A 26,415-nucleotide genomic window follows, 5' to 3' on the forward strand; every position below is an offset into this window, starting at 1 on the left:
CAATGCTGATTATTTTCTCTCTTCCTGCAGCAAATGTGCTTTAGTGAACCAGACTTGGCTGACGTTTTCTTTCCTTGCTGCCCGATAGCTTTACTTCTTTCTCTCTGTTTTACAAGTGCCCAGGATGGGTGCAACCTCCATCTAAATAGGGAGAAGGAGACTAAGTGCAGGAAGCAACTAACTTCCCTTTAACCCACCTGGTAGATTGAGGCCTGAGTGGTTGGCGGAGAGCGGGCAATAAGGGCAGGTTAGAAATACGTCTGTGACCCTGAGCTCCCCGATAGTTTCCACTGTGCTAGGAAAGGCAGTAATTTCCTGCTGATTGCTGGGTGTTACACTGTGGCTGGATGTTCTCCCGCAACCCTGGCTGATGGAGATGCATCACCAAGCATGTCATTACAGGCCGGTACCCTTTCATAGTGGTGTTATAGCACAACGCTGTTGTCTCATGTAACACTGGGTCTTAACACTACTTCATTCTAAGGAAAATATAATGTGCAGGATCGAAACTGGCCTGAATCCATCCATGCCCCCTCTGACTGAGCCTGCAGAGCCTGCACGCTCAGGAGGAGAAAGCAAAGTCCCCAAGCAGATAGTGTTTCCCCAGCAGCAGCCGTGAAGTTTCAAAAAGGTCACCGGGCCCCAGGACAGCAGAGCGGGTCCCCTTTCGTCTTGCAAATGCTCGTGGTGCCTTCCAGCAGCTCGGCAGTGACCTGACTGAATACCCACCCCTGGAGGCACCGCTGCAGGGGAATGGGAGCCCCCTCAGCTATGACCACGGACGCAGCAGAGCAGTCTGGGCTGACCAGTCTGCCAGAAGGATCCCTGGGAAGTAGTGAGAAAAATTTGCACACCCTGTGCAAGGAGCTTTTGTTTGATGGCCTGGAAAATGAGGCAGCCCAAAACATCACTTGAGAGACCCAAGGAGCGGTTGGACTGCTGAGAAAAGGCCAGTCTGCAGCAGAAAGCGTCCTTCCTTGCCTAGCCATGCTTAGGTGCACTTGACGGGGTGAAAAAGGTTTGCAAAGGAACCCACAGCTTCACAACAAAGTAGTCAGGAACCCAGTCTGCTGAGCTGAACTCCACTTTTCCTTCCAGCTTGCTCAGTATAGTGGAGCTTCCCCAGAAGGCAACCCTGCTCTCTCAGAACTAATTTAATAATTGTGACATCTTTGTTTACCCCTGTCTTTTTTTAATAACTTTCTGATCCCCTAACAATCCCTCCACGGGATGTTTGGGAGAATCAACGCCATTTTCCCCAGAAAACCCCAGGACGAGTTTACCTCCGGTTTATTCTATTTATTGAACCACACAGCAGTGAAAAGGGTCTTTCCGCTGTCTGGAAAAAAAGCCTGAGACCCTCCAGGTTTCTGTAGAGGAACTGTTGGAGACTCAGAAGTTATTAAAAAGATTTCAGGGTTTGTGCTGGTTATTAAACTAATGCTTTGGAACTTGGCGCTGGTGTTTGGGGACTTACTAGCAAATTACTCACAGCTCTCTTGGGAGGAATGATTGGCACCTGAGGTAGCAGGGATTCTAGTTTTAAATGTGTATGCATTTCTGTGTTGTTGATGGTGCTGTGGCGCTACAATCAGCAAAGTCCCTGTGTCTTGTAGCTGACCATGTTTCTTTTTAGAACCGTTTTTTTTTCCTTTTTTCCCCAATAAAAGGATGGTTTTATTCAGAAATCACTCAGAGCCGAGAGCCTGCACGTTGACTGGCGAGCGTTGCCCGAAGCGAGGCCCTCACTGTGCGACAGCCGCATCGGCTTGTTTGTGCTAGGACAGGTTACAGGCCCAGTTCCTCCCACAAAATCCTATCGCAGTGGCCTAGCGCAAGCAAACGGCAAGAGGGATGCACAGATGTTTGGGACAAAAGGACAGAGGTGGGGACGTGGTGCAGAGCTGGGTTTTGTCCTGTGCAGGAATGTATGAGATGGATAAAGGAGGTGCAAACCGTGCTATGTAGTTCAGTCTTTCTTCAGAGAATGAGCAGAGGGATAGACCTCCTGGCAGCGTTACGTGCGGTAACCTCCGTCACGAGCGCTGGCCTGGGAAGAGGTGGCCATGTGTGTCTGAACAGCAGCACTTGCAAAATACCGTTTTCTAGGTGCTGTGGGAAGGAGCCTAAGGGGACATCAGGAAACGGGTGAGTGAGTCACCGTGTTTTGGGCTATACTCATGGGCACGCTGGCAGCCTCATGTCCACCTGGACCAGCGCTGGTACTTGCACAGCTTCTCAGGGTCCATCTGGAGCTGACCCTTTTCTTGAAATACTTCCTCTTAAGAGTGGAGCTTCCTGGTGGAAAGGGGTGTCCGTGGCGCAGCGATAGGGGTAGCTGTGAAAGCGCAGCGCCAGAGGTGGGAAAGACTCACCAATCTCCTGGGCTACTGGTGATGAAAACTGTAACACTGGCGGACAAAAGTTTTGGGGCGGGAGAGGGTTAGATGGTCAGTCTAGGGCTCTGCGGATGCCCCCATCACCACCACCCAGGAGAGCTCTGCCACACACGGTCATTTTTAATCCAACTCCGGGTGTAAATTCTCCAAGTCACCAAGTTGGGAAAACTTGTTATTGAACGGAGCCAGATACAGGATGAAAAACCATGTTTGCCATTTGTGAACAACCATGATAAGAGGAAAATAACAGCCAGGCCACATGCTGCCTTCGCACTGAAATAAAGAGCGCTTTCTGCAAAGACAAAGTGGTGGGGGTTGGTGGTTTTTTCTTTTCCTTCTTCTTTGACAGTTCATCACTAAGACTAAGGCCTCTGGGGTTTTTAGACACCTGGCTTTCAATTAAACAGCTAATCTGTGAAGCAAGGCACTTAAAGCAGGAAGGAAAAATAGCTTATCAAGTCAACCAGCTCTGGCCTTAGGCTCTTACTGAATTGAATATCAATATTTTTTAAGGGATTCCTGAACATTAGCGACAGCAGTGACCATGACATTGTTCCCAGCGATGCTGCTCTCGTCTGGAAGAGAGGAGGAGCGCCGGTGGGGAAGTGCCGTCGGCAGGGGACGTCGGCGCATCCCTGAGCGCCGTGCCCCCGGAGCCGGCGGCGCGCGCAGGCTGCCGCCTCGCCTTGCCTCGAGCACGGCAGCGTCATGGGAGAGCTCAAAGTGACGGCTCATTGCCTCTCATCACTTTGGCAGCATCTCCAAACCGGAGAAGCACTGGGCCTCCTTGAGTTTTAGGGATACAAAGCTCAATTAGCCTCACGTTATTTGTATCTTGGCCTAGCCGTGGCGAGCAAGTTCCCTTACGACATGCTTAACTGGGCATTAAATCCACAGGGAGCTGCAGCCCTGTTTTAGGACTGGATTGCAGGAAGGGGAAGGGAGGGTGTTTGGAGAGCCCCGGGGCAGTGCAGCACCGGGCAGAAACCCCATCCCACATTAATGGGTCACCATTAATGGTGTGGCTCGCCGGGCGTCCCTTCCAGAGCTCGCAGGGTCCCTGCAAGCACGGAGACCCCGTGTTGCTCTGAGCAGCAGGGACACGGGATACATCCTCTCCCCTAGAGGAGCAAGAGCACCCAGCTGCATTAAGGGGCTCTGTCTTTGAGGAGCAAATGGAAATACAGGAAAGGCATGCAGCCATCAGGAGGAAGGACAGTCTTGTCCGGCAGAGAGCATCTCTCCAGCAAGCCAGGTCAGGCACGACAGGGACTGAACACCACCATACCCCTCACCTTGCAATCCTCTGTGCACCTCTGCCCACCTCTGCGCAGCCAGTGCAAAACGGTGCCAGGCAGTAGTTTATAGGATGGGTTTGTCACCAAAACTGCACCCTGTTTTACTGAGCCCCACAGATCTGCTGTTAGCGCACGTTCACTTCCAGCAGTGTGCAGTGGTCCGTACGATGGGCTGGGTGAGAGCTGAGGATTTCACGCCGTCGCGTGAAGCCAGGAGCTGAAGCTTTAAGCAGAAAGGAATTCCCAATGAAATCGCAAGAGCCACCGGCACTGCCATCTCTTCTCAGGACCTCTCAAAAGAGGAATGAGGAAATGGGCATGGAAATTATTAAGCTTTCCATGAACAAAATTGCTGTTTTTTTAACCAGCATTGGCAATGACGCAAAGTGGCTCTCACCGGGGCCCTATATCGGTGTGGTTCCAGACTAACCCTACTGCCTCAACTGAGTTACCCCTTATTTATACCAGCCAAGCCCAAGTGCTGACTCTGATCTCGTACTGCCTAAGCTGATGATGGATGATGCCTGCGTTTAATGCAAGATGTATGAAAATAGGCCACAGTGCTTGTGCCAGTGCTAAATGCAGTGTGCCATGACATGTTAGCAAACAGGCATTTACAAAAGCATTAAAGAAATTCAGCTCTTCTGCTGGAATTAAAAAAAAATCTTCACTGTGGTGACAAAATACGGCGCAGGTGTTTCCAACAGGCACTTCCTTTTAATTCAATATCATCACTCAAGAAAAGTAAATTGACTTTGTTATTAACCATCTCCCATGCAGGAACTTTGTTAACTTGATTATAGAGTTTGCAGTTTAGGAAGGCCAATAAATACCTGCACATGTGCCCATGTTAATTTTTTTTCTTCCTGGGATCTCGAGGTGTAGCATGCGAGAAGGCGTTAGCAAGCTTGCACGGCTGCAGGAGCTGAGAGATGTCACCCACCACATCCTGCTGGGACAGGATGAATTTAATTAACAGTGGGATCACAGTAACCTAGTGACAGCGTTAGGATGAGTAGTGGAGTCGATGCTGCAGGGAGGGCACCCAGCAGCGTGGGTGGGGAGAGCAAGGTGCGCTAGGCGACACCGCCACGACTGGTGCTTCCCCCTACTCTTGTTGAGAACGTGATGAAGGATTTGCCCCAGCGCCGCCTGCTCCAGCTCACCTCCCGGGGTCTCAGTGCAAATCCTCCTTTATGTCTGTCTGAATCTCTCCCTAGAAAGACTTTCCCATGTTTCAACCATGCCCTGAAGATGCAAACAAGGGGAGGAGGGAAGGGAGCAAGCAAGAAAGGGAGGAAGGAAGGAGGGGAGGGAGGGAAAGAGAGAGAGAAAAGAAAGGGAAGGAAGGAAGGCAGGAAGGAAAAGGAAAGAGAAAGAAAGATAAAAGAGAGAAAGAGAGAAAGAGAGAGAAAGAAAGAAAGAAAGAAAAAGGAAAGAAAGGAAAGAGAAAGAGGAAGGAAGAAAGAATGAGAAAGGAAGGAAGAAAGGGAGGGAAAGAAAGAGAAAGAGGAAATGAAATAGGAAAGGAAAGGAAGGAAGGAAGAGAAAAGTGTATTAACTTCTGAAAATCTCATCATGTTATTTTGGGGATTATTTGGGGGTGGCTGATTTCGGGCACGTTCACCACTGGCAGGGACTCAGTACCAGATGGGTAGAAGGGGGCTTTCAGCTCAGCAGCAGTCCGGGCCATGGCTTTGGCTGCAGGTGGGCATCTCCCATCTGGACCTCCGTTTCCCTTCCAGAAAGTAGGGATAGTCATACTAATCTCTCTTTTATGCTCTTTGAGGTCAACAGATGAAAGACCCCTTTTATACGTTCATCTGTCTATGTCCAAGTGACAAGTCTTACTACTAGTTGCATTTTGTATTTTTTTTTCCCCTTTTCGAACCCAAGCCCAGCTTGTTGCAGTCCTCGGTTGGGTGTTGAAAGGTAAAATAATAGCTGTGAAAATGCATCCGATGAAGACAGTTATAGTTATTAGAATAACCAGTGGTATGTCTCTGCTGTATATATTTTTCTAATCAGACATATCACCAAGATTTCCTGCTCCGACTCAAGCCAGGACTCCCACTGGCTTTTACATGGCATATGAAAGAGAAGAGTGGCTTGGGAAGACGCTGTACTTTGTAAAAATATACTGGAGAGCTGTATTTTTTCACATGGAAGGAACAATAAGCTGACATGGTTGATACCATGCTGGATTTAATCTGCGTACTGTGTGAAGTGCTCTGCTGGAATGCAATTAGGTGAAGTATGAAATATTAATATGTGATGATTAAAATGTCCCCTTTTCGGTTGTTACAGTAAAGGGTCCACTAAGTGATGTGAAGTGAATACTGTGTGTAGGAAGGAACAGCGATGAATTGGACAGAAGAGGCAAAGAGATTGTTTTCTCTAGGGAGCGGCGGGGTTGTATGGGGATAGCTGAAGAGTGCTTTGCACGGGCTTTTTGAACACCCGGTGCCAAGTGTTTTATAAGCTGCTGAACGAGACCCATGCGGGCCACTGTTGTCAAATGGAGGAGGTCCCTGATGCTACCCCAAATCTCACGGTGCCAGTGGCCAACGCTCCTGCCAAAGCCCCGCTCCTGGGTTGTCCTTGGGCTGCGACTGTGGCTCTTCATCTGCCTGGGCAGTGACAGAAATCAGTGGGCAGATGGCACTCAGAGAGCATCTCATCTGCAGAGACAGTGGGACCCTGTTGGCCTCCTCCCAAGCCTTTCCCAGTGGCATGCCCATCATCTGGCCTGACCTGGAGGTTGCCATCTGGTGCCTATTGCTTGTCTGCCGTGGGCATGGCTTGTTCTGCGATGGGGGCCCGACCTGGGTGGCCCCGGCGCTGAGACCCACCTCTGTGGGCCACGTCGGGGCTGGGGGGACGGTCAGCGCCGGGCAGGGTGATGACAGTCCTTGAGGAATTTGCCCATGAGGTTGCGGTCTGGGGGAGCAGGAGCACAGGGGTGGCCTCCCTTCTGGGGACATCTGCGCGGAGAAGGGAGCGGGGCACTCCCGGGGCAGCTCTGCCGGGATTTCCGCCCCTGCTGCCAGTTTTCCAGCTGTAAAAGAGGGATTTCATGGCTCATCTTCGTAAAAAGCTTTGGGAGACCGAAGTGATGAGTGCAAAGTGATCACCATTTCACTGCTGCTCTCGCAGCTGAGAAACAGGGTGCCTGGCAAGACGAGGACGAGGGTGGTTTGAGTGTCTGGTACGTTCTCCACTCTCAAGTGAAGATTCATCTGCTGCCTGAATTACCTAAGCGAGAAGTGCTTTGCCTTCATACATTTCTTTTATTCTTAAAGTAAACGTGCAGCGTGGGCCAGATCCATTGACATCAGCAGAGCTGGGTCATGGTGTACCGACCGAGAGGAACTGGTCCACTTAATTTGGGGGGAAAATGCACTGATTTACACCCCACACTCCCTTCCTACCAGAATCCTCTGGTCAGACCTCTGTTCTCACTCCATGCTCTGTGCAGCTTAACCCCCATTCCTCCTACGCAGGCTTAAGGAGCTTGGCTTGCTGATGTAATTGGTGTTTACAGATGTAAACAGCTGGTCAGCGATTCAAACGTTTGCAGATATCGCTGTTTCCAGCTCGTCAGAACTGGGGAAGTGTTTGGGCTAACAGCAGGCTGAGGTTTCCCTAAGCCAGCACTTGAGATAGCAACAGTAAAATTCTTCAGGGGTGGGGGGTGAAAGGAAGGACAGGCTGAGAGACAGGATTATATTTTATTTTATTTGGTGCTGCAGCTTGAAAATCAAAATGCCTGTCCTTTCCCAGATGAAGGTGCCTAAGGAGATACTATTGTGGTGAAATCAGGCCAGAGACAGAGTGAGCCAGATGTTAACAACGTGTCCTAAAGATGCCTAGAGTTTCTGCCATAGAGACGTACTGGTAGGTGCTCTCGATGCCAGGCCAAGTCCTACAGTGGGAGGCAAAGTTATCCCTGCCATGCAGACGTGTTTCGGCTTCCCACTCCAGATTGCAGCTCTAACCCCAGTACATACCTGGCTGCATGCTCAGGGATTATGTGCATGGCCTAACACACAAGACCAGCTGGTGCTTTCCAACTGCACTAATGCTGTGGGCACCCTGCAGGTCCGGAGGCAACTCAAGCCAGCTCTGCCCACGCCGGCTCCAGCGCCAAGGCTGTGAGAGGAGAGCATTCCTCTTGGCTGTGTGCAGCCAGACCAGTTTTGGAAATGGTACAGCCCAATTTGACCAACCTGATTGCTTCCTGTGATGAAGTGGTGAGATCTGTGGATGAGAGAGCAGAGGGGGGCATCTATCTTGACTTCAGGAAGGCTTTTGACATGGTCTCCAAGAGTATCCTGGCATCCGAGTCAGGAAGTCCCAGTCTGGATGGGTGGCCTCGTAGAGCAGTGAAAAATTGGCTGGACGGTTGGGTAGTGGTCTGGTACTCCAGGGGTAGTGGTTTTGGGCTCATAGTCTACTCAGAAGCCAGATACAAGGAGATTTCCTCAGAGGATCTGGGGTGGGGGTGAGCGGGGATCAAGCAGGGGTAGCAAAAGAGATTGGGGATTTGAATAAACTCTGGCAGATAAGCAAAGATGTAAAGACTAGGCATGCATCTCCTAAAGGGGAAGCAGCTAAATGGGGTCAAGGACGTCTATGTGAAATGGCCTCGTGTGGGCTTGAGGCATCTAGAAACCATGTGCCAGGGCACATCTACCCTGAAACAAAAACCACAGGAGGCAGTCAGTGTGATCAGGAACTGGAGTCTCTAGGTGTAAAGTCACCTGGCATCATCACTGCCCTGTGAAATCACTGAGACCATGGGATAGGGACAGCCACGGATGCAAAATGGGTCAAGTCCAGGGGCTACCTTGATACAAGTACCCTCAATACAGTTTGCGGGCCCTCCAGAAGTCCCCCACACCTCCAGCTCATCCTTGAGCCTTGGGGGTTTAGGAGGGAGATTTCCTGGGGATTAGCCATCCTGGACCAGCCTCCAGCAGAGCTTTGTGCAGATACTGAGGCTTTCTGAGAAACAAGTCCTTGAAAGCTCCAGTTGGGTATTCAAAATGACTAAACGACTGGAAATCTTCAGCCTGGACTTTTTCTCCATTTCTCCACCTCTGCAACAGGAATGGAGATTGTTTCCTGTGTGAATCTCTTCCAGATTACCTTGTGTTCATTAGCAGAACTGTGCTTAGAGGACAGGTCCCCACTGAACAAAGCACTGCAAAAAATATATTAAAAATAAATAGTTTTATGTGGGTATTATTATACAGATTGGGATTTCAAGCAACCTGAAGAAGTTAGGCACCCATTTGCCAAGGATTCGAGGATTCAGTTCACCTTAGGTTACTTCAAAAATCTTATCCTTCAGTTATTTTTTACAATGTTTTTAAGAAGACTCGCTCTGCCAAAAACTGTTTTAATAACAATAAAATAAAAATATCTGACTACTTTAATCTGTAGGAGTGAAAAGAAAAATGTAACAAACCAGACTCAGACAAGGCCTAACTTTTCTCCAATTGAATTTAGCAGGAAGATTGTGTCCAGTCTCAGTGGTAGGTTAATAGAATCAGAGAGGCTAGAGATGGATAAGATTTATTGTGCCATTGCATCCTGCCCCTGCTCCTTGTGGAGGATCATCCTTGCCATATATTTCCAATGCTCTGTATAGTCTGGCTTTAAAAGATTAAAGGAACTGAGAGTCCAGTTCTTTGTGCTCTGAAAATTAAAAAGGCCGGGGTCTGGCAGTCGCAGCTTGTCTGTTTGGAGCTCACTGATTGCAATCAGTGTTAAAGCTCTCCATATCTCCCCAGGTCGGGTTGCAAACGCCATCTGCATGCAGGGCTTGATGGGACTCCTCTGCTGTCTCTTTACCTCTGTGCTGGACTGATATTTCAAATCCTGGAGATACAGAGCTAGCAGCGGTGAGCCCTGAAACATTGGTGCTTGTCGGTATACAGAGAAGCACCCTCAGGCAAAAATCGGACTACGCAAAGAACCAGCCAGCCTGGGTGCCCCTACGGGCCAGTAGCTAATCAATAGCCTTCAGAAGGACATCCATCACCTGAGGAGCCAACGAGGGCTCACCTTGCAAAGGGGAGCTAGATATTAATGAACTTTCCTCCCCTCAAACAATTTTAGGGGAAGAGAGACACAACCAGAGAGTTTTCACATCCTGTGGGGGAAGCCTTGTGCGGGAGAAGGACTTTGGTTCTTTAAAGGTCTCAGGTGCAACCCCAAAGAGCACAGCAGAAAATGTTACTCTTTTTCCCTGGCCTGCATCTGTCTAGCGATGACTGGAGTAAAGAGGAACTGTGAGCTTTGGGGCTTGGGCAAGGCCATGGGCAGGTGTAGCATGGGCAGGCTGGGCTGCAGGCAAGCAGAGCCCACCGGGACGTGGGGATGGGCCGGAGCGAGCAGGGCCTCTGCAGGAGCTGCACCGACACAACCCAGGCAGCACCGCTGCCATCCCTGCCTCGGGCAGAGCTGCTGAAAATGCCTGCTGCAGCTCTGAGCTGACTTTTCCCAGGGAAATATCATGCAGGGCACAATAAAGTGATCCCAAAACATCCCCTGTGCTTCTGGAAAGAGGGTGAGAAATCAAACTGGTATCTTTGGACAACTGTAATTTTTGCTGCAGCCACAATAGCCAACAGCCTGATAGACAGCAAGACTAGATTTAATTTCACACGGTTACCACCTCTGTCCCTTCCCATCCCTCGTCTTCTGAGGCAAAGCAAGGATCGCACCTTGTGGCTCTGGAAAATGGATCATAGTGGCTCGCTACTGCATCTCTGGCTGACAGTCTGTAGATTCCAAGGCTAACAGTGACACCTCCTGTTTGTACAAAATTCAGCTAGGAGCCAGCTCCCCCAGGCCCCCGGCGGAAATGCGAGAGCAAGCAGGGAACAGTACAAACATCAAGCAGCCTTCCTGTGCACAAAAGGTACTTCGCTACCTAAATCTCATTTGCATCCAAAACAAATCAAGCCCTCTTCCAGCTGCAAGTGCAGATCCGCAGGGACAAGCCTGTGCTTGTGTCCAGTGAGAGGTGACCTGTGCTGAGAGGTGCTTAGGAGCGAAAAGCCCAGAAAGATGAGCATGGACTAAGGTGCTGCGTGGAGACTGCTTTAAAAAAAAAAGTGGTCTTTGAATTGCAATTAATTATGGACTGGTAAAAGTTTTCCTTTAATTGTATCAAAGCTTTTATTTAGAAGTAAAATTGATTTAAATAGCATTTTGTTACCCAAGAGCAACTGGATTATACCCAGGACATCAGAGAACCTGATAAATACAGCATTTCTGGCAAGTTGTGCCCTGGCTAGGAGAGAGTCCCCCTCCCCAACACTCATGGGCTCTCCAGAGATGGGATCCCCCAGCTGTGCCTGGCTAGGTTGAGGGGTTAGTTCACTTGCTCCAGGCTTGTTGGGAGTGACCATCTCTCCATCCCTTTTTGTAAGACTCTGGTAATTCCCTTGTGCAGTTTCCTGACTCTCTCAACTTTTTCATTCAGATGTTCAAGATGTCATTGAAGGTGCAGACAAGTAACATCACAAACAAGAATGACCCCAAGTCCATCAACTCCAGAGTCTTCATTGGCAACCTCAACACAGCCGTGGTCAAGAAGTCGGATGTGGAGACCATTTTCTCCAAGTACGGCCGAGTGGTGGGCTGCTCCGTTCACAAGGGCTATGCCTTCGTACAGTACTCCAACGAGAGGCATGCGCGTGCTGCTGTCCTGGGCGAGAATGGGCGCGTGCTTGCTGGCCAGACCCTGGGTAAGTCTTTCTGCTAGCCATTTTAGGTGTCAGGGAGCAGCAAGGGCTGGCTGCTCCCTAAGGGACGTTGAATTGGGAGTCAGAAGCTGAGCGTGATAACATGGCCAGGATGGCAGGAGTCTCACCAGCCAGGGCCCAAACGAGGCAAGCGGGGCTGACCCAAAGACGGTAACTGGGTTCAACCAAGAGCTCAGATCATCAGGCAAGTTCATGGCAGGTCTGAGGTCAAGCTGGGAGGTCAGTCCTCAAGTCAGGGTCAGACACAGTCCAGTGATTGCTGGGCAGGTGCATAGTGACAACACAGGTCTGAAGTCAAGCCAGAAAGTCAGTTTGCAGGTCAGGGTCCAGATCTGGATTGATAGGGTCCATGGCTGGGCATGGGTACAGGTGATGGGTACAACAGAGCTGGAGACCAGCACACCTGCAGCATAGCTTAGGCAGGGGCTGAATGCCCAGGCCAGAGCTTCAGTGGGGCTCCTGAGCCCGTGGGCAGGGGTCCCAAGTAAGGCTGGTCACAACCAGAAAGGCCTATTAGTGCCCTGACATTAGGCCCCCAAAACTCACATTATGGACTGAGATTGTAGGAGCTAAAACACAGAGTCCTGAATGATCCCATTTTCTTGTCCTTAGAGCTTTGCTCTGGTAGGGATGGAAAAGGCTGGGAAAAAACATTTCCTGGTTCCCTTTCTGGACAGGGCCATGAGTTTCTGAGGTCTGGGGTCGCTGGGCACACCCATTTGATTAGTTACTGATCATATTGCTCCTGGCGTGGTCTTAGCCTCTGCATGACATGCCAGCATAAACAGTCTAGCAGGGAGTTTGCATGGAGAAAAACAGATGTGCCTAAATTAACCATGTGTCATTAGTATTCATACATGTTAGCTACAATGGCTGGATTATGGCATTTAAAAGTCACTGGAGCTTGAAGATATGTTAATATTATTGATATTATTGCAACACTAAAGGCCCCACTGCATTTTGGGCACCTTTAGACTCTGCACATGGATAGCAAGAGATGTTCACTGCTATGAATCTTAGAGTCTAAACAGCAAAGTGCAGGGCAGCTTCTAGTCTCCTATGCTTCTCCTTTCTGCTTCTAGTCATAAAGAAGATCATGAGGATAGCCTGAAAAGAGAGCATTGGTTTCTTTTTTCCCATGCCAGTGCCCTGCAGGGTGGACCACAGCTCTGTCTGGACTTTGTAGAGACAGTGGGAGCTTAAGATAAGAATCCTGCATTGAAGATACTGTCAGGCACTGATGTTGCACCCTTCATTTCGAGGTGCCTGGACTAAAATGACATCAGCTCATCACCTGTAGGGCTTCCCCTAGCACTAGAAAGTAGACTTCACCCCACCTTTTTTTCACCATTCAAAAATCAAGTGTCCAGTTATGACAGATCATGCAGACATCCTCTACAGTCAGCAGAGCCAGGCACCTCTGGGAGTGAGTGCTCAGCTTGGGATGGAGGTGCCCAATTTACCCTTTACCTGTCAAGAGAGGCTGTAGTCTAACTCAGATTACCTCTGACTAACTTTACTCAACTGATGTTAGATGTGATGACTTCCTCCTCCTCCCTCCAGATACACGAAAGTCTCTGGTCTACCACTGCTGTGTGATAAAAAATAACAAACAAAAACACCCCAGCTGCTCCCAGCTGCATCCTTATTTTGCAGATTGCTCTGAAGGGTCACATGCTGAGAAGCTCTTGTCACCAGCTCTGAGCTGAGAATTGGAATTGAAGACAGCATTTTTAATGAAAAATTGTTATTTCTGAGCCTGCTGCAGGCAATGGTCATTGGACACCCAGGGAAGAGATTTGCAGCCCATTCCCACTCTGCTTCTGGCACAACAGTCTGAAATAAGAAGTTGAATGCTAGATCCGGTCTTTAAGACAGTGTGCTGTTTCCATCGATGGTTTATTCAAACACCAGAAACTTTTTTACACTTCTCTTTCCTTCAGCACAAAGTGAAGTTGAAGGCAAAGGGTGAAGTGCACTGCGCCAGTGTTGCTTCCAGTCCAGATGTTGCCCACATGTTCACAGAGTCCATAGACATGATGAACAAGGCCTTGGGGAAGAAAGGCGGTCATGCAGACACTGCAGTAAGATACTACAGATTCAACTAAGAAACAGGCAACGCTTGCCCACTTTGCTGAAGAGAGATGACTAGGAAAGGGTACCCTGATAGGAACCTCTGATACTCTCCTCAGTGCTCGGCCCAAAGGTCTGGTTTGCCGACCAGGCAAAGGGACCGTTTGTGGCTGCAAGTCCTGCGCACATACTAGAGGAGGTGCAAATGCAGCTCCCTTTCGTTTGCCTTCTTTTCATGAACCAGTCCTGCCACAGAAGAGCTCAGCAGGCTTTTCTGTGCTATTGGTGACATAAGGACCAGAAAAAACACTGTCGTGTTCCCCTTACAGGAGAATCCAGCAGAGAAGAGGAGATGAAAATATCATACAAGGTGGTTAGAAAACATCTTTGCACAAAACAAGTGGTCAGGGAACTGCTGGTGGAAAGCCATCCCCAAAAGGGGAGGTCACAGCCACACAGGCTGTGCTAATGGGGAGAGGAAGGATGGGATCAGACAAGCAGGGGACGTGGTAGACACGTTGCTGAAGAGGATATGACTGTCTCTGTTCAAAAGCAGAGTTCAGGGAGGTGGGGGACTCTAAGCTGATGACAAAACTTCCCTCCCCAGACGGGCAGTCGGAAAGTAGCCTGCTTTCCTGCCTGGCAGGAATGTTTTCATCTTCAACGTAGAACCTGCAGGTACAATCAAAAATGTCAAGCTTCCAAAACAGGTTCTGAATTTGGGTCTCATCTGCAGGTTGCAAATATTTGATCCTCTAGGCTCCCTGAAAGTGCTGGCCAGAGCAAATATCCATTTCCAGCTCCATACAGTAACTTAAGCAGGGCAGGATGCAACCACGTATTCCTTTAGAATAGCAGCAAACCATCACTCCTTCGGACAAACGGCTGCACCCAGCGTGGCAGGGCTAGCAGGAGCTCATTGGGAATCACTGCCCACACAGCACTAACGCACAGCTCATCTGCTGAGGCGTGCTGAGCTCCTGCAGACATGCTGTGGGGCAGCATGGCTCTAGGCAGTGCCCGGTGTAGGGACAAAGCACCCCCAACCTGGTGAGGGGCAGTCACTTGCGATAGTGCAAGGTAGCCTGTTCCCCAGTGCCAGCAGGAGGTCGCTAAGCAAGAGCGCATCCCTGTCCGAATCCAGAACCACTCCTGCCCGTTAAGCGCTCGCTATAATGACTCAGTTGTCGCACCTCTGCATGGCGCAGTTTGAACGAAATAGCCCTTCCTGGGAAGGCAGGCTCCTTCCTGCTTCAGTTGTTCAGGGAATGAGAATTTACACCAAACTTTAAGAATTGCTTAAGAAAGCTTCAAAGCTGTGCATGTCGTGTCAGCACGGTGCCTGTCACTCTTGCCTGAGCTGCCATGTAACCTGCGGAGCGCTTGTCTTCCCCAGCATCCTTCAAGGCTCTTGCAACTCCTTCCAAGAGATCTTATTTCAGAAAAGCAGGGCCTTGCAGAAACCCTTATCTAAATAATTCCAGCTCTCAGTGGGACTTGCCCACTCCAGTAATACAGCTGGCAGTGCTGCCATGATAGACACCTACACCAGCCTCGCGGTGGTATGAGGATTCAGCCTTCTGTCTGCCTCCAAGAGTGAATGATGATTTGCAAGCAGCATTTTGCAGTACATACCAGAACGAATGAGCAAAGCTGCAGCTTTTGTTTCTAGCTGGCATCTCCCAGCTAAGGTCAGTTCTCAAGTTAGGTGGTCTAATATCATTTCCTCCATCTTTTCTTTTTTCTTCTTCTTCCTTTACCACCAGATAGGCAAACACTTGGACTTGCATTTTAATTGATCAGCAAGCTACTGAATGCTTTGTGAAAAGAAGGTGTTTGAAACCATAGCTGTAGCACATCTTGTGCAGGGACACTATCTGCTTTGCAAAGTATAGCTGGTCCTGGCTACTCCTGCGCTTTCTCCAGAGGCTCCCAGATACACCAGACTTTGCAGGAGGCTTCCAGTGCTCTTCACTGGTCGCTAGATCAAACCAGTAAGTTGGCCCTGCCGTTTCTGCTAGCAATGGGCATTTTCCTGATTTCATGTGGGCAAAGATGCCTGGACATGAGGGACAGATACTGCCATGGGGTGGGCAGATGGATTCAGTGACAGCTACAGAGGGGACAGATGAAAAGGAGTTGATGGAGCGCAGTGATGCAGAGGAGGGAGCCAGATTGGGAATGAGATGCAAAATCTTTTCAGGCTGATATGCGTGCTGAGCTCTTGTCCTTATTCAGTATCAAGGGAATCCTGAGGGAATCTAACTGCTCATCACCGTTATAGGTTGAAAGTACAAATTTCTGGTCTGACTGCATGCACCGATGAAGGCTCTGCTGTGCTATTTCTAGCAGTGCATACCAACAAATTGAGCTAATTGGTGTTGTTATACCCCATTGGGCTTTCATTGCATCTCCCTTGAAGGGTGTTAATCAGCGTGGTGCTGCCATTAGCTCTCCATTTTTCAAGAAAAGTGACTGGCAGCTTGTGAGATGCCCCTGACAGCCAAAAGGGTTCACAACAGGGAAACTGGAGCTGAACAAGGATGTGTTCTGGAGTGCACCAAGGAAGAGTTTGCTCCCTTCTTCCCTTACAGCAAACGGTCATTGCCAAAAGCATTGCATTGCTCCAGCAGACTCAGAAAGGCACCCACATGCTTAATAGACCCACTGGCAGCAGTTGTCCACAGACCTGCCCTGTCCCATAGCTGTGCATGTCCGTGCTACCCCTGAGGCCAGACACTTCTTCCCTTTAGCAGTTGAGTATGGGTGGATGGAGGGTGAATGGCAGCAAAGAATTTGGCCAGTTTGGTCTGAATGTGCCTCCCCAGCTGGCGTAGCAGCGCACAGTGTGGCCACCACCAGCAATTCATCCCTTGCTCATGAGGAACACGTTGCCAGGGCATCGCAATACATGCACATGGGCTTGTGGCTAGGACTTGTGCCTGGCAGCAGGAGGGAAGCATGGCCATTAAGCAAATAAATACAGTACATTTCCATCTCCATGGGCAAAATGGTAGTGCATGCTCTGCATGGCTGTCCTGCTACTCTCCTTTCCTGTTCCAGACAGAAGAAACCCCCCAGGGCCTTAGGCTAAGGGCACACTGATGTCTGCGTGGCAGCCTGCTATCACACTCACTGCACAAGCTTATAAATAGGATAAGCTGCAAATTCAGCAGAATGACATCTCTTGGTGGAGTGAGGCGCCTCTAGGCTCTAAAGAGGAGTCAGAGGAATGCCACAGGAAGACATTTGGGCAGCACAAGCTTGTCTGTGCTCCAGGAGCTCAATGTATGCACCTCCCTGAGCCCAGAATGGAGAACCTCAAATTCACCTGTGCTTTAGAGGCTGAAATTTGTTGCACAGACAGCTTAGCAGAAGGACCTGCACCAGCACTGCAGGGCAGCCCATGCCCAGCCCTATACAAAAGGTACTTTTCAGGCTGCATGAGGAAATCCTATCCAGTGTGGCTCGGATCTGCCATGTCCATTGGTATGACATTTCTTTACATGGAAAGAGCCTGAAGAGTGGAAGAAGTTTGGGGGTGATCAGAGAAGCCGGGTGGGACTTGCTCACTCCCAGGCCAAGAAACTAGGAGGAAGTGAGCCCTCATGCCCCTCCGCTCGTCTCTGTGCAGTTCTGGGGTCATGCTCAGCATTAGGTTGCCAGGCTCTCTGCAGACATCATTAAATTGGCCATACCACTTTATTCTCACATCAAAAGCACGTTTGGCACTGAGGCTGCAGAGACGATTTCCTCTGCAGATTAGAATAGCTTGCTCTCACCTTCCCTAGCACAAGATCTGCCTCCAAGATCAATAGGGGTGACTGCAGGCGTGTGTCTGCACCCTGTGCAGGTTTTAACACAGCCCAATCCACAGCGATGCCCAGGTGGCTTATACATAAAATCCATTTCATTCTAGAAGGAACAAGGGATAAATTGTAACTACCAGTTAGCAGCATGCAGCAGTTTTATATATTATTGGTGCCTTATCTTAACCACATTGAATTCTCTTGAGAAGCCAGTCCTGAAGCAGTCGAGCTCGTGTGCATGGATTAGGCCATGTGCAGGGCATTCGGCTTTGAAAACAAATGGTTACTAGCTATATAAAGGGAAAGGAAGAGGCTTTCCAAGGGTAAGAACGCATTCGCCCTCTGGTGAAGGTCCAGTGGAGCCTCTGACATGCTAAAAGATGATGGAAATGCAGCAATGTTAGCTTGGCCTGATGGGTCCATCCCAGTTAGGTCTGGAGGGGAGTTTGTCTCTGCAGGCAGGAGGGCTGGGCACATTCGGGTACAGCTCCCCATGAGCCCAGAGCTATAACGATATCTGCACTTTCATTCATTGCAGATATCAACATGGCCGGGGAACCTAAACCTAACAGACCTAAAGGGCTGAAGAGAGCAGCCTCCGCGTTGTACAGGTAGGTCTTCACCATGTCACCTCCTTGCAGCAATGTCTCAGGGCTGATGTTTCCCACTCCACAAGCTGGTGCTCCCAGCTCCTGGCACTTCCCCCAGAAACCCCTGGGCTGCTGCTGCACATTGAGATCTCCTTCCACTGGCTTTTCTGAGCCTGGCTTTTTTAACATGCTAGACTGAGGGGAGAAGAGCCAGTGAAGGGTGTCAGCTTGCAGAGCCAGGGTTTGGCCAGGGCTTGGGGTGATGTGGGTCTCCTCCTGGGTGCAGCCTGGCCTGTGGACAGGGCTGGACCAGGGGCCCATTGAAGGAACACAGTCAGTACCTGCTTTAAACCACATCAGAGATGTTGAAATAGGTCTGAAAAAAAGAAGTCCTCCCCTCCAGCACCAGCTTCTTCTCTCTGCACCTACAGCCAGGAAGTAGGAGTGGGGCATAATGGTACATACCACACCTTGGAGGAGAACAGGGATGAGTTAGGCAAAGAAGCTGGAGAACAGGGCAAGAAAAGAATGACAGGGAAAGGGAGATAAGAAAGGAAGAAGGAAGGAAGCCCTTGGAGCAACCAGTTGAGGTAGACCAAGGAGGTGGCAAGGAGAAGCCCTGAGGGAGCCCATGCTGCAGAGTGGTGAGGAGGACAGAGACCAAGGGAATGGAAGGGACAAGTGGGACATGGGGTCAGTCTGTGGGAGATGTAGGGTGTTAGAGGTGTCAGAGCGAGCCTTCACTGCAACTGTTCCCAACTCTAGAGGCTTTATCATGATTCTCACAAGAACTGAAGATTTTCATTAAGCCCAGAGTCTGAAGTCATATGATTATGAGAGGAACACTGCTCTCATTAAGTTCAAGCTCTGAAGGTCGTAGAACGGATAACTTGAAAAGGTATCGTGAGAGTACCTTCCAGGTTCAAGAACCCAAAAGCAAATAACAAGATTGCAAAATGTGTTTAATTAATAATTCTTACGATCTTTATGCCAGTCTCCTGGTTGGAGATGGGGGCACTGAGTCAGGATTTAGAAGGTGTGATGTTAGGAAGACAGGAATAAAATCTGTATCATTGTTATTGGCGGTATTATAATAATAGGAAATCAAGGGAGAACGGCAGATTTTTCTACAAAAAGAAAAAAGTGAGAGGAACGAAGAGAAATTAAAAAAATATGAAAAGAGTCAAGACGAAGGAAGGAAAGGATGTGGAGAGGGAGAGGAGAAAAGAGAGGAAAAGAACAGTAATGAAAAAGAAAAATGGAAGACCGAGAAATAAATCATAGCTGCTGGTTATGGGAAGGGAAGCCCAGCAGCAGTGTTCAAGCGCAGGCCCAGAGGCCGCCCCGAGGAGCCGTGCCCGTGCTAACTGCCTCCCCTTCCTGCCTCTGCCTGGTAGCGCCCCGCTGCCCTGCGGGTGCCGACGGCAAGAGCCGAGTGTTTACAGGGTGGCTGCCAGGGTCGGCTAGACGCTGGGTTCTTGTTTTTAATGACATGGGCAAAGTAAGGGATAAGGGATTTCTTCCGGGCTCGCGACTCGCACTCGGGACTTCGCGAGCGCCCTTTCTGCGTGGCAGCTGTGCTCGTCCTCCGCGCGCCCCGGCCGCGTGCCGTCGTCTCGGCGTCCCCGGGCAGGTTCAGCCGCGCGGTCCCGCCGCAGCACAACCTGGGCTGGCGAGCGGCCGACCCTGGTGGCCGTGGCGCACCCCCGACTTGGGCGACCCAACCAAACCTCCCGAAACGCCCCGTCCGTCACCCTCGAGCGGTGTGGCAGGACCTTCCCCAGGCCTCTCGGCCGAGCGCCTTCTTCACAGCCCTCACCAGGGCGATTTGCCCTCCCCCCCCAGGGCAGCGTGTCCCTCCCAGCTCTTCTGGCCACCTCGGCTCATGGGACCCCTTGGCCTTCGCGGCCTGGCCCTGCCGTCCCCGCGGCGTAGCCCCGGCCGGCGGCTGAGAGGACGTGGGTGCCCCCAGGCCGCGGCGCCACGCGGACACTCCGGCAGCCCCGGCAGCTCGGCCCCTCTCGTCGTGGGGGCCCCAGGGCGACCAGGGCCACCCGCAGCAGATTACAGGCGTCCCCTTAGGCTTGTGTTGGCTCAGACTTGCCCTGTCTTCTCCCACTAACCGCTGGGAAGGGAAGACTGGGAGTGCAGCCGGCACTGCCACAGCGCCTGCAGTTTTCCCGGGGCGCCTGACTGCCAGCCAAGGTCTTTCACCTGCAGAAAAAAACCCGAGACGAGGGAAATCTCACATTCCCAGCTGCCTCTTCTTTCAAGCATCTCCCTGAGTGGCTGAGTTTAAAAGGAAAATTAGCAAAAAGGAAAATCAGCAAAGCAAAGGCAGCGGGCTCCCGCGCTGCGCTTCGCGCGTGGCTCCAGCCGCCGAGGCCGTCCGCGGCGCACCGGGTCTCTGCGGCCGCCCGCAGCCCTTCCAACTGCGCAGCGCGGTGCGGAGGGCACGGGGAGAGCCACCCGCCTCTTCCAAATCGTTTTGCCCTTAATAGATAGGAAATGCGATCCCGGCAAGCCGGGTGGACAGGGAGGGACAGGTGGGAGGGCAGGGAGTGCTCGGAGTTACGGCACATCGATTTCCAAGACATAAACCTCGGCATTCAGGGAAAGATTACGGCTCTGAGTGATGGAGAAGCATTTCTTACCTTGTTACCAAGGAAGTAACAGTTTATTGCTTGGCTCTTATCGCTTTACGGGTACTAGATTTATGAGCCGGTGTGTGTAAACATGTTCCCAAGACAAGCACCTATGTGTGTGTCTGCTGTGCACCTCTGTGCGGCACCTATAAATAAACAGGGATCACTCCGGCGAGCTCTGCCAATAGCCCAAGACCATCTTGTCCTGAGCTGCACAGGCACAGCTCTGGGAGCCAGATCTCACGCTTCGCACTAGTTACAAATTGCTCGAAGAGGCTTATGCAAGATTTAATCCAGAGTTTGGCCCTCTGGATTTGCATGGGATGCAAGTCGAGGGGAAATGGACTCTCTGTGTATTATCCACACCGATATATGGAAACAGAGATGACAGAAATCTTTTCATTTAAATATACGCATACTATTTACGTGGTGCTGGCAGCCATAATACAAATCAATTCGTTCCATACAACCGGGCAATAAAGACTCTTCCTTTGTCAGCATTTACTCCTTGTCCCTGCCTTCACCACTAATCCATTTCTGTTGTAATGACTAATATTTCAGACCTCCAGACTGCCATGCAGTTGAGGAGAGAGAGAGAACGAAACATTTGCTTCCTCCCACAAATACAGTTATGTTAAAATATGGGCCAGAGAATTATACTGCTCTGAGCTTCAGCAATATTTCATCCTGGACTGGTGACAGATTTAAATTTTGCCATCTGGACTAGCAAAACTCACGATAGCTCGCTGGAAAGCAGGGAGACCAGGTTTGCAGTGAGCTGTGGTTATAGCTTCTTCTAACTATAATAATTTTTTCTAAATGTTAGACTTCCAAATTGCAGCGCTGTAATTTATAGAAATGCTTTGTTAAACACATCAGATTATATCTTCAGTGGCTGGGTTTTATTTTGTCTCTGCACGGGAGAGTCGCACACTAGTGTATTGAAGGGAAGGGATATCTCATTCTGGATGTAGAAGAATCAAAAATCCTGACAGTTTGCCTTGATCCAGCAGCCCAGGTGTGTATTTGGGTGTTTGAAGTTTAATAGAAATCCCTTGGGATTTGGCCTCCCCTCTGCCTCCAGTAGGTAAAACATGCACAGGCTTATGCCATCATAAATTTTCTCGGGTCTCTCTGCAGAAGCCAGACCTTCAGTTGTTAGTGTAAATCCTTGCTGTGCCGGCCCCGATCTGTCCAGGACCTCAGGGCCTCCCTCCCTCTGCCTGCAGCATTTGCCCGAGCATCTCTTTGCCCGCGGGATGTCCTCGCACTGCTCCCCACCAGCTGCGAGCGGGGCCGAGGGGGGCCCAGGCCACGTTGCTGCGTGCAGACATCCCTGGAAATGCCGCAAATGAGTTAGTGAGGCCGGCTGGAAAATGAACCTGTTCCAATGGCCCTGTCTCCCAGGTATTTGTGTGCCGTGTCTCAAAACCTTTTGCCTTCTGGCAGTATTTTTTTGCCTGCACGGGGAATGTCCAGGCAGACTTTCCTGGGCCCTCAGGGCTGTAGTCCCGTCGGTCCCTGTGGCCCTGCCGTGCGCGGCTGGGCTGTTAGTTGCTCTGGGCTGTGAAGAGGAGTCAGCTCTGCCGCAGGAGATGCTGCAGTGCTGTGGAGTCAGCTACTGCTGTATTTGACCTTTGGAGGCAAAAATCTCTGCTCTTCCCAGCAACGTTGGGGCTGGTAAGGACAGCTCTAAGGACAGTGCTCTGCAGCTGTAAGAACAGTGCCTTCATCGGGTTTTGGGACAACCTAAGCTAAATCTGCAAGATCAACCGAGTGCCTGGCAGCTCAGAGACCTGAGGAGCCATCTCCAAAATGGTGATGGATGCAAACTACCACTGGCTTATTTTCACAGCCTGCAGACACGGGAGGGTGGTTTCTTTCTGGCGCTGCTGGCATTCGCATCCCTTGTTATACCCATTGCATTCACCACCAGGAGCTGGTGTCGAGCCTCCTCCAAACAGCAGCTCCGCTCCTCCCATGGCTGCATGGCAGTGCTAGGAGCAACGAAACCCCCGCGAGTCCGGTGCCAAATCCACACTGATGGGGCTGAGAAACAGCCACGGGGCAGAGCAGCAGCGGGGCAATGGTACCAACGGTGGTGGACCCACCACCAGCAGTAAGGATTTGGGCACATTCTCCCAGCCTGCAGCCTCTATGCAGCCATGGCTTCTTGGAAGTGCCAGTGTCCCTTCCCACACTTCTCTCCCAGCTTCCAGCTACTTTGGCTATTTGCAGAAGGAAAGAATTTCACACCAGATGTGCAAGATTTTTAAGAGCTCCCTGTTTAATCAGTGCCAGACATTGCAAGTAGCTTTCCAGCTGATATTATTTCTACTGCTGCAATAATTAAGATTGTGCAACCATTAATAGAAGGACGCAATCTGAGAACAACCTGTCACTTGTGATTATCAGTACAGGGCTATCAGCCAGGTAATTAAAAGCATAGCCACTCAGATTTACATCTGCTGTTCAGGTACGTGCTCCGAAATGGCACCATCCTTTCTGCAAATGTAACCTAAAAGTGCACCACATTGAAACAATTTGCCCTTCAATTCCTAATGTGTTGGTTTTGAACTTTTGTGAGTCATTAAAAAATGTTGTTTAATTACTAAAGAAAAATGGCACAGCAGAGACATCAGGAGCTGGAAGCATCATGCTGCTTGACACAGCCTTACAGACGCACGCTGGCTCACTCTCTAATTGTCCCTGTTTTATTTTTAAAGGCCACAATGTCACCAACCGATTGAAAAATTGCAAAAATTACTCCTCTACACAAAGGAAGCCCTGCCAGGTCGCTGAAAAATGGTCCATCAGTTTCGGTGAGGTTTATCCTGCATGCAGTGAAATTACCAGGCGCACAATTTCCAGATAAATCACTGGAAGCTAAGGCGCTCACTTTCTACTAGCATTTTTCTCTACTCGGAAGACCTGCCTTTTGCTCTAACTGTTCAAGGATGCCAGTAAAAGCATCCAGCCACTGTCCCCCCCCTTTCAAAGCCTCTTGGAGGCCTGGCATCACATGTTAAGCAATGACCCGACTGGCGTGTAGCAGGGTCCCACAGTCGCAGACCTCAGAAAATCCCTTGTTTAAGCCAGCTGCCTTCCTTGAGGGCTCTGTCAGGGTTTGCAGGTATCGAAAGTGGTGCTGCCAGAGGCTGAGATGAGAGTGTTTGCCATCCCGCACCACACTTTGAGTCTAAGGGTGGGATTCATCTCACACAAGTTCAGACCACTATGTTATGGAGGTTTTCATGTGGACTAGCTTGTTTGGCCTCCCTTTATGCTTGGTGGATTAAAAAAAATAATAATAAGTAAATCACCTCTTCAGTGCAGCTCCCCCGACTTATTTTAGATGTCTGTCTTTGGATGTGATGACTCCTGACCTGGATCTGCCTCTTTCTCTCCATAAAGAGAGCTTGGCTTGGATATATCTGTTTACACTCTCCGTGTCTGAAGATACATGAGATGAATCCCACTGCATTTGGAAAGTCAGGTCCAGGTCCCCAGGATAATTAAGCACCTACTTCCATTTGAAAAGGGGTGTTAAGTGTCTCTAATCCCCTGAGGCTCCAGGGCTAGGGCTGGAGCATCCCCCCACCCCCCACCCCCTTGCTTTTCACCTACAAAATTTTGCAGATGTTCTGGTACCCAACCGTCCTGCAGATCAGACACGTTGTAACCTAACTCTCTGCTGTGTCTGTAAATAACAAGTGGCAAAATTGTGCCGATGGTAATTTGCATCAGCAAAATGCAAGGCTTTCCGGCATTGCTCAGCCATTCCCTAGGTGGCCCCTGCTGCAAATAGTGTAACAACATTTACTGGGTTTATTGGCCACTTAAAATACCAAACTGGTGTTTCAGCAAGTCTTAAAAAAGCCTAGGACCTCACAAATGTATCTTAGCTTTTGGTTAACACGCACACATACCCACACATCCACCCATCCGAGCCAGGCTGGCTCCAGCAGGGTGACTAGGGCAAGAAGAAAGGAGTGAGAGCGTTTCAGAGTTTGGCAGATGCCTTCAAGCCATAGCAAGCTTCCCCAGCAGGGAACAGCGACCAGCGACAGCCCAGGGAATGAATTTCTGCGGTGAATAAAGACACTGCTTTTTCCCAGGCAGTGTCCTTAAGCTGTGCAGAGAGGTTACCGCTGCCTTCCCCTGCCTCTGGACCCAGGAAAACCTTCATTCCATGGCAGCCAGCCAGAAGCATTTCACCAGAGCCTGTCAGAACTAAAAAATATTACAAAATTGTAGCAATTTCATTTAAGTTGCATCTAAGGGAAAAAAAAGAGAAAAGGGAGAGTCTGACAATGTAGAAGCAGCCTATTTCAATTTTCTTTTCAAGTGACTTCCTATTTTGATTGTGTTCTGTGTTTATTGGATTCGAATAGAATTGGAGTCAAACATCCTTGGTGATCAGAATAGATTGGAGGGCTGAGGGGAGTTATTCTTCTTGGATATTTTCCATATTTCCAAGTTTCCTACCAGGTCAGAATGAAAATCAAGTTATCAGTCTTGAAAATCTCCTTGAAAATTTTCCACTTTCCGTACTGCCCATCTCTTAAGCCAGATGAACATTGTAGTTTTAAATTCCAGCAAGCGCTGCTGTGGTAGGAAAGGCACATAGGGAAATAAATACAGATCACGCTACGGTTGGGGTAGAAGGCTATGGAATATTCATTTCTCATCTCTGAGGCCAGCAGACACCTTGTCTAAAGTCAGATAAGGATGGGAGGACTCCAAGGCTGAGCAGAGGAAAACCCGTATCAGAAAGCAGCAAGTTGCTGGACTTAAAATATATGGTGGGAAGCGCAGTACCAGCATAGGCAGGATAAGCGTCTTGGGTGAAAACGTGAATGTCTGGTCAAAACCACACTTCCCATCTGCCGCCCTGGCCAGACACCTTTCCTTTTTGTCACTGCTTGCTTAAGCTGCAGGACACCAAATTCAGGTCGCTCTTTTTCCTGATTCAGGCTCCATACTTGAGCGCTCATCCTGCGACACTGTGCTGCTAACGGCAGCGTGCTGGGGCGCCAGCCAGCGCCCGGGCGGTCGTACTTCGACTGCCCGCTGTAATCGTGCCTTTTCTCTTGCCTTGCAAGAAACCAGCTGCAGCAAGGGCAAAAGCATGGGTGAATCTCCAGGGCGTGTTAGAGGCAAGAAATGCGTTACTGCGACTTGGGGTTGAAACGTGATTCAAGCCTAAAAAAACAGACCATGGGCAGGGTTTCAGGGGGAGAAGAGAGGTGCTAAACATCTTCGACACCAAAGCTATTAAATTAATGAACATCCTCTTCCTCCTGGCTTCTCCCCCAACAATTACACGTGATAAGGAGGAAAAAAAAAGACTCAAGCCCTCACACCCCGGGTGGGCTGACCTGTGACCCGCGGTGGACATAGAGCAAACGTTAAGGGGGGGTTGAGAAAAGGTGGGCTGAGGGCTCCTGCTCCCGACCTGCAGAGCGGCGGATGGTGGGAGACGTCGGAAGAAGCACTCCAGACACGGCCCTATGGCCAGGTCGGGGCCAGGGAGGAGAAGTGTGTGTGTGCGCGTGGGTGTGTGCGTGCGCGTGGGTGTGCGTGTGTGCGCGGGGCACCGCCGCAGCCGTGGGTGCGCGAGACCTGCCCGCCCCGTGCCACACGCGCCGCCTCAGCAAGCCCCCGCCGCCCCAGGACGGCGTTTCTCTGGTTCAGCGCGCTGCTCGCCGCTCTCCGTCCCGCGGGAGGGCGCGGGGCGCACGGGAGCGCGCGGAGCGGCGGCAGACTCGCCGCGGGGCGGGCGGCGACGCCAAACCGTCCGTGCTCGCTAACCAGCCC

At 50.3% G+C, this 26,415-nt stretch overlaps 1 protein-coding gene across 2 annotated transcripts in view; it reads left to right on the forward strand.

Annotated features, from left to right (window-relative positions):
- Positions 1 to 26,415, forward strand: part of RALY (RALY heterogeneous nuclear ribonucleoprotein) — a 159,718-nt gene that overhangs the window by 124,097 nt on the left and 9,206 nt on the right. For both annotated transcript variants that reach the window (XM_067307498.1, XM_067307499.1), the window contains 2 exons: positions 11,196 to 11,460; positions 17,899 to 17,971. In XM_067307498.1, coding sequence (XP_067163599.1) covers positions 11,196 to 11,460; positions 17,899 to 17,971 — 338 coding nt within the window. The remainder of the gene's footprint in view (positions 1 to 11,195; positions 11,461 to 17,898; positions 17,972 to 26,415) is intronic.

Source organism: Apteryx mantelli, chromosome 18, assembly GCF_036417845.1.
Source record: "Apteryx mantelli isolate bAptMan1 chromosome 18, bAptMan1.hap1, whole genome shotgun sequence".
Classification (NCBI taxonomy): Eukaryota; Metazoa; Chordata; class Aves; order Apterygiformes; family Apterygidae; genus Apteryx; species Apteryx mantelli.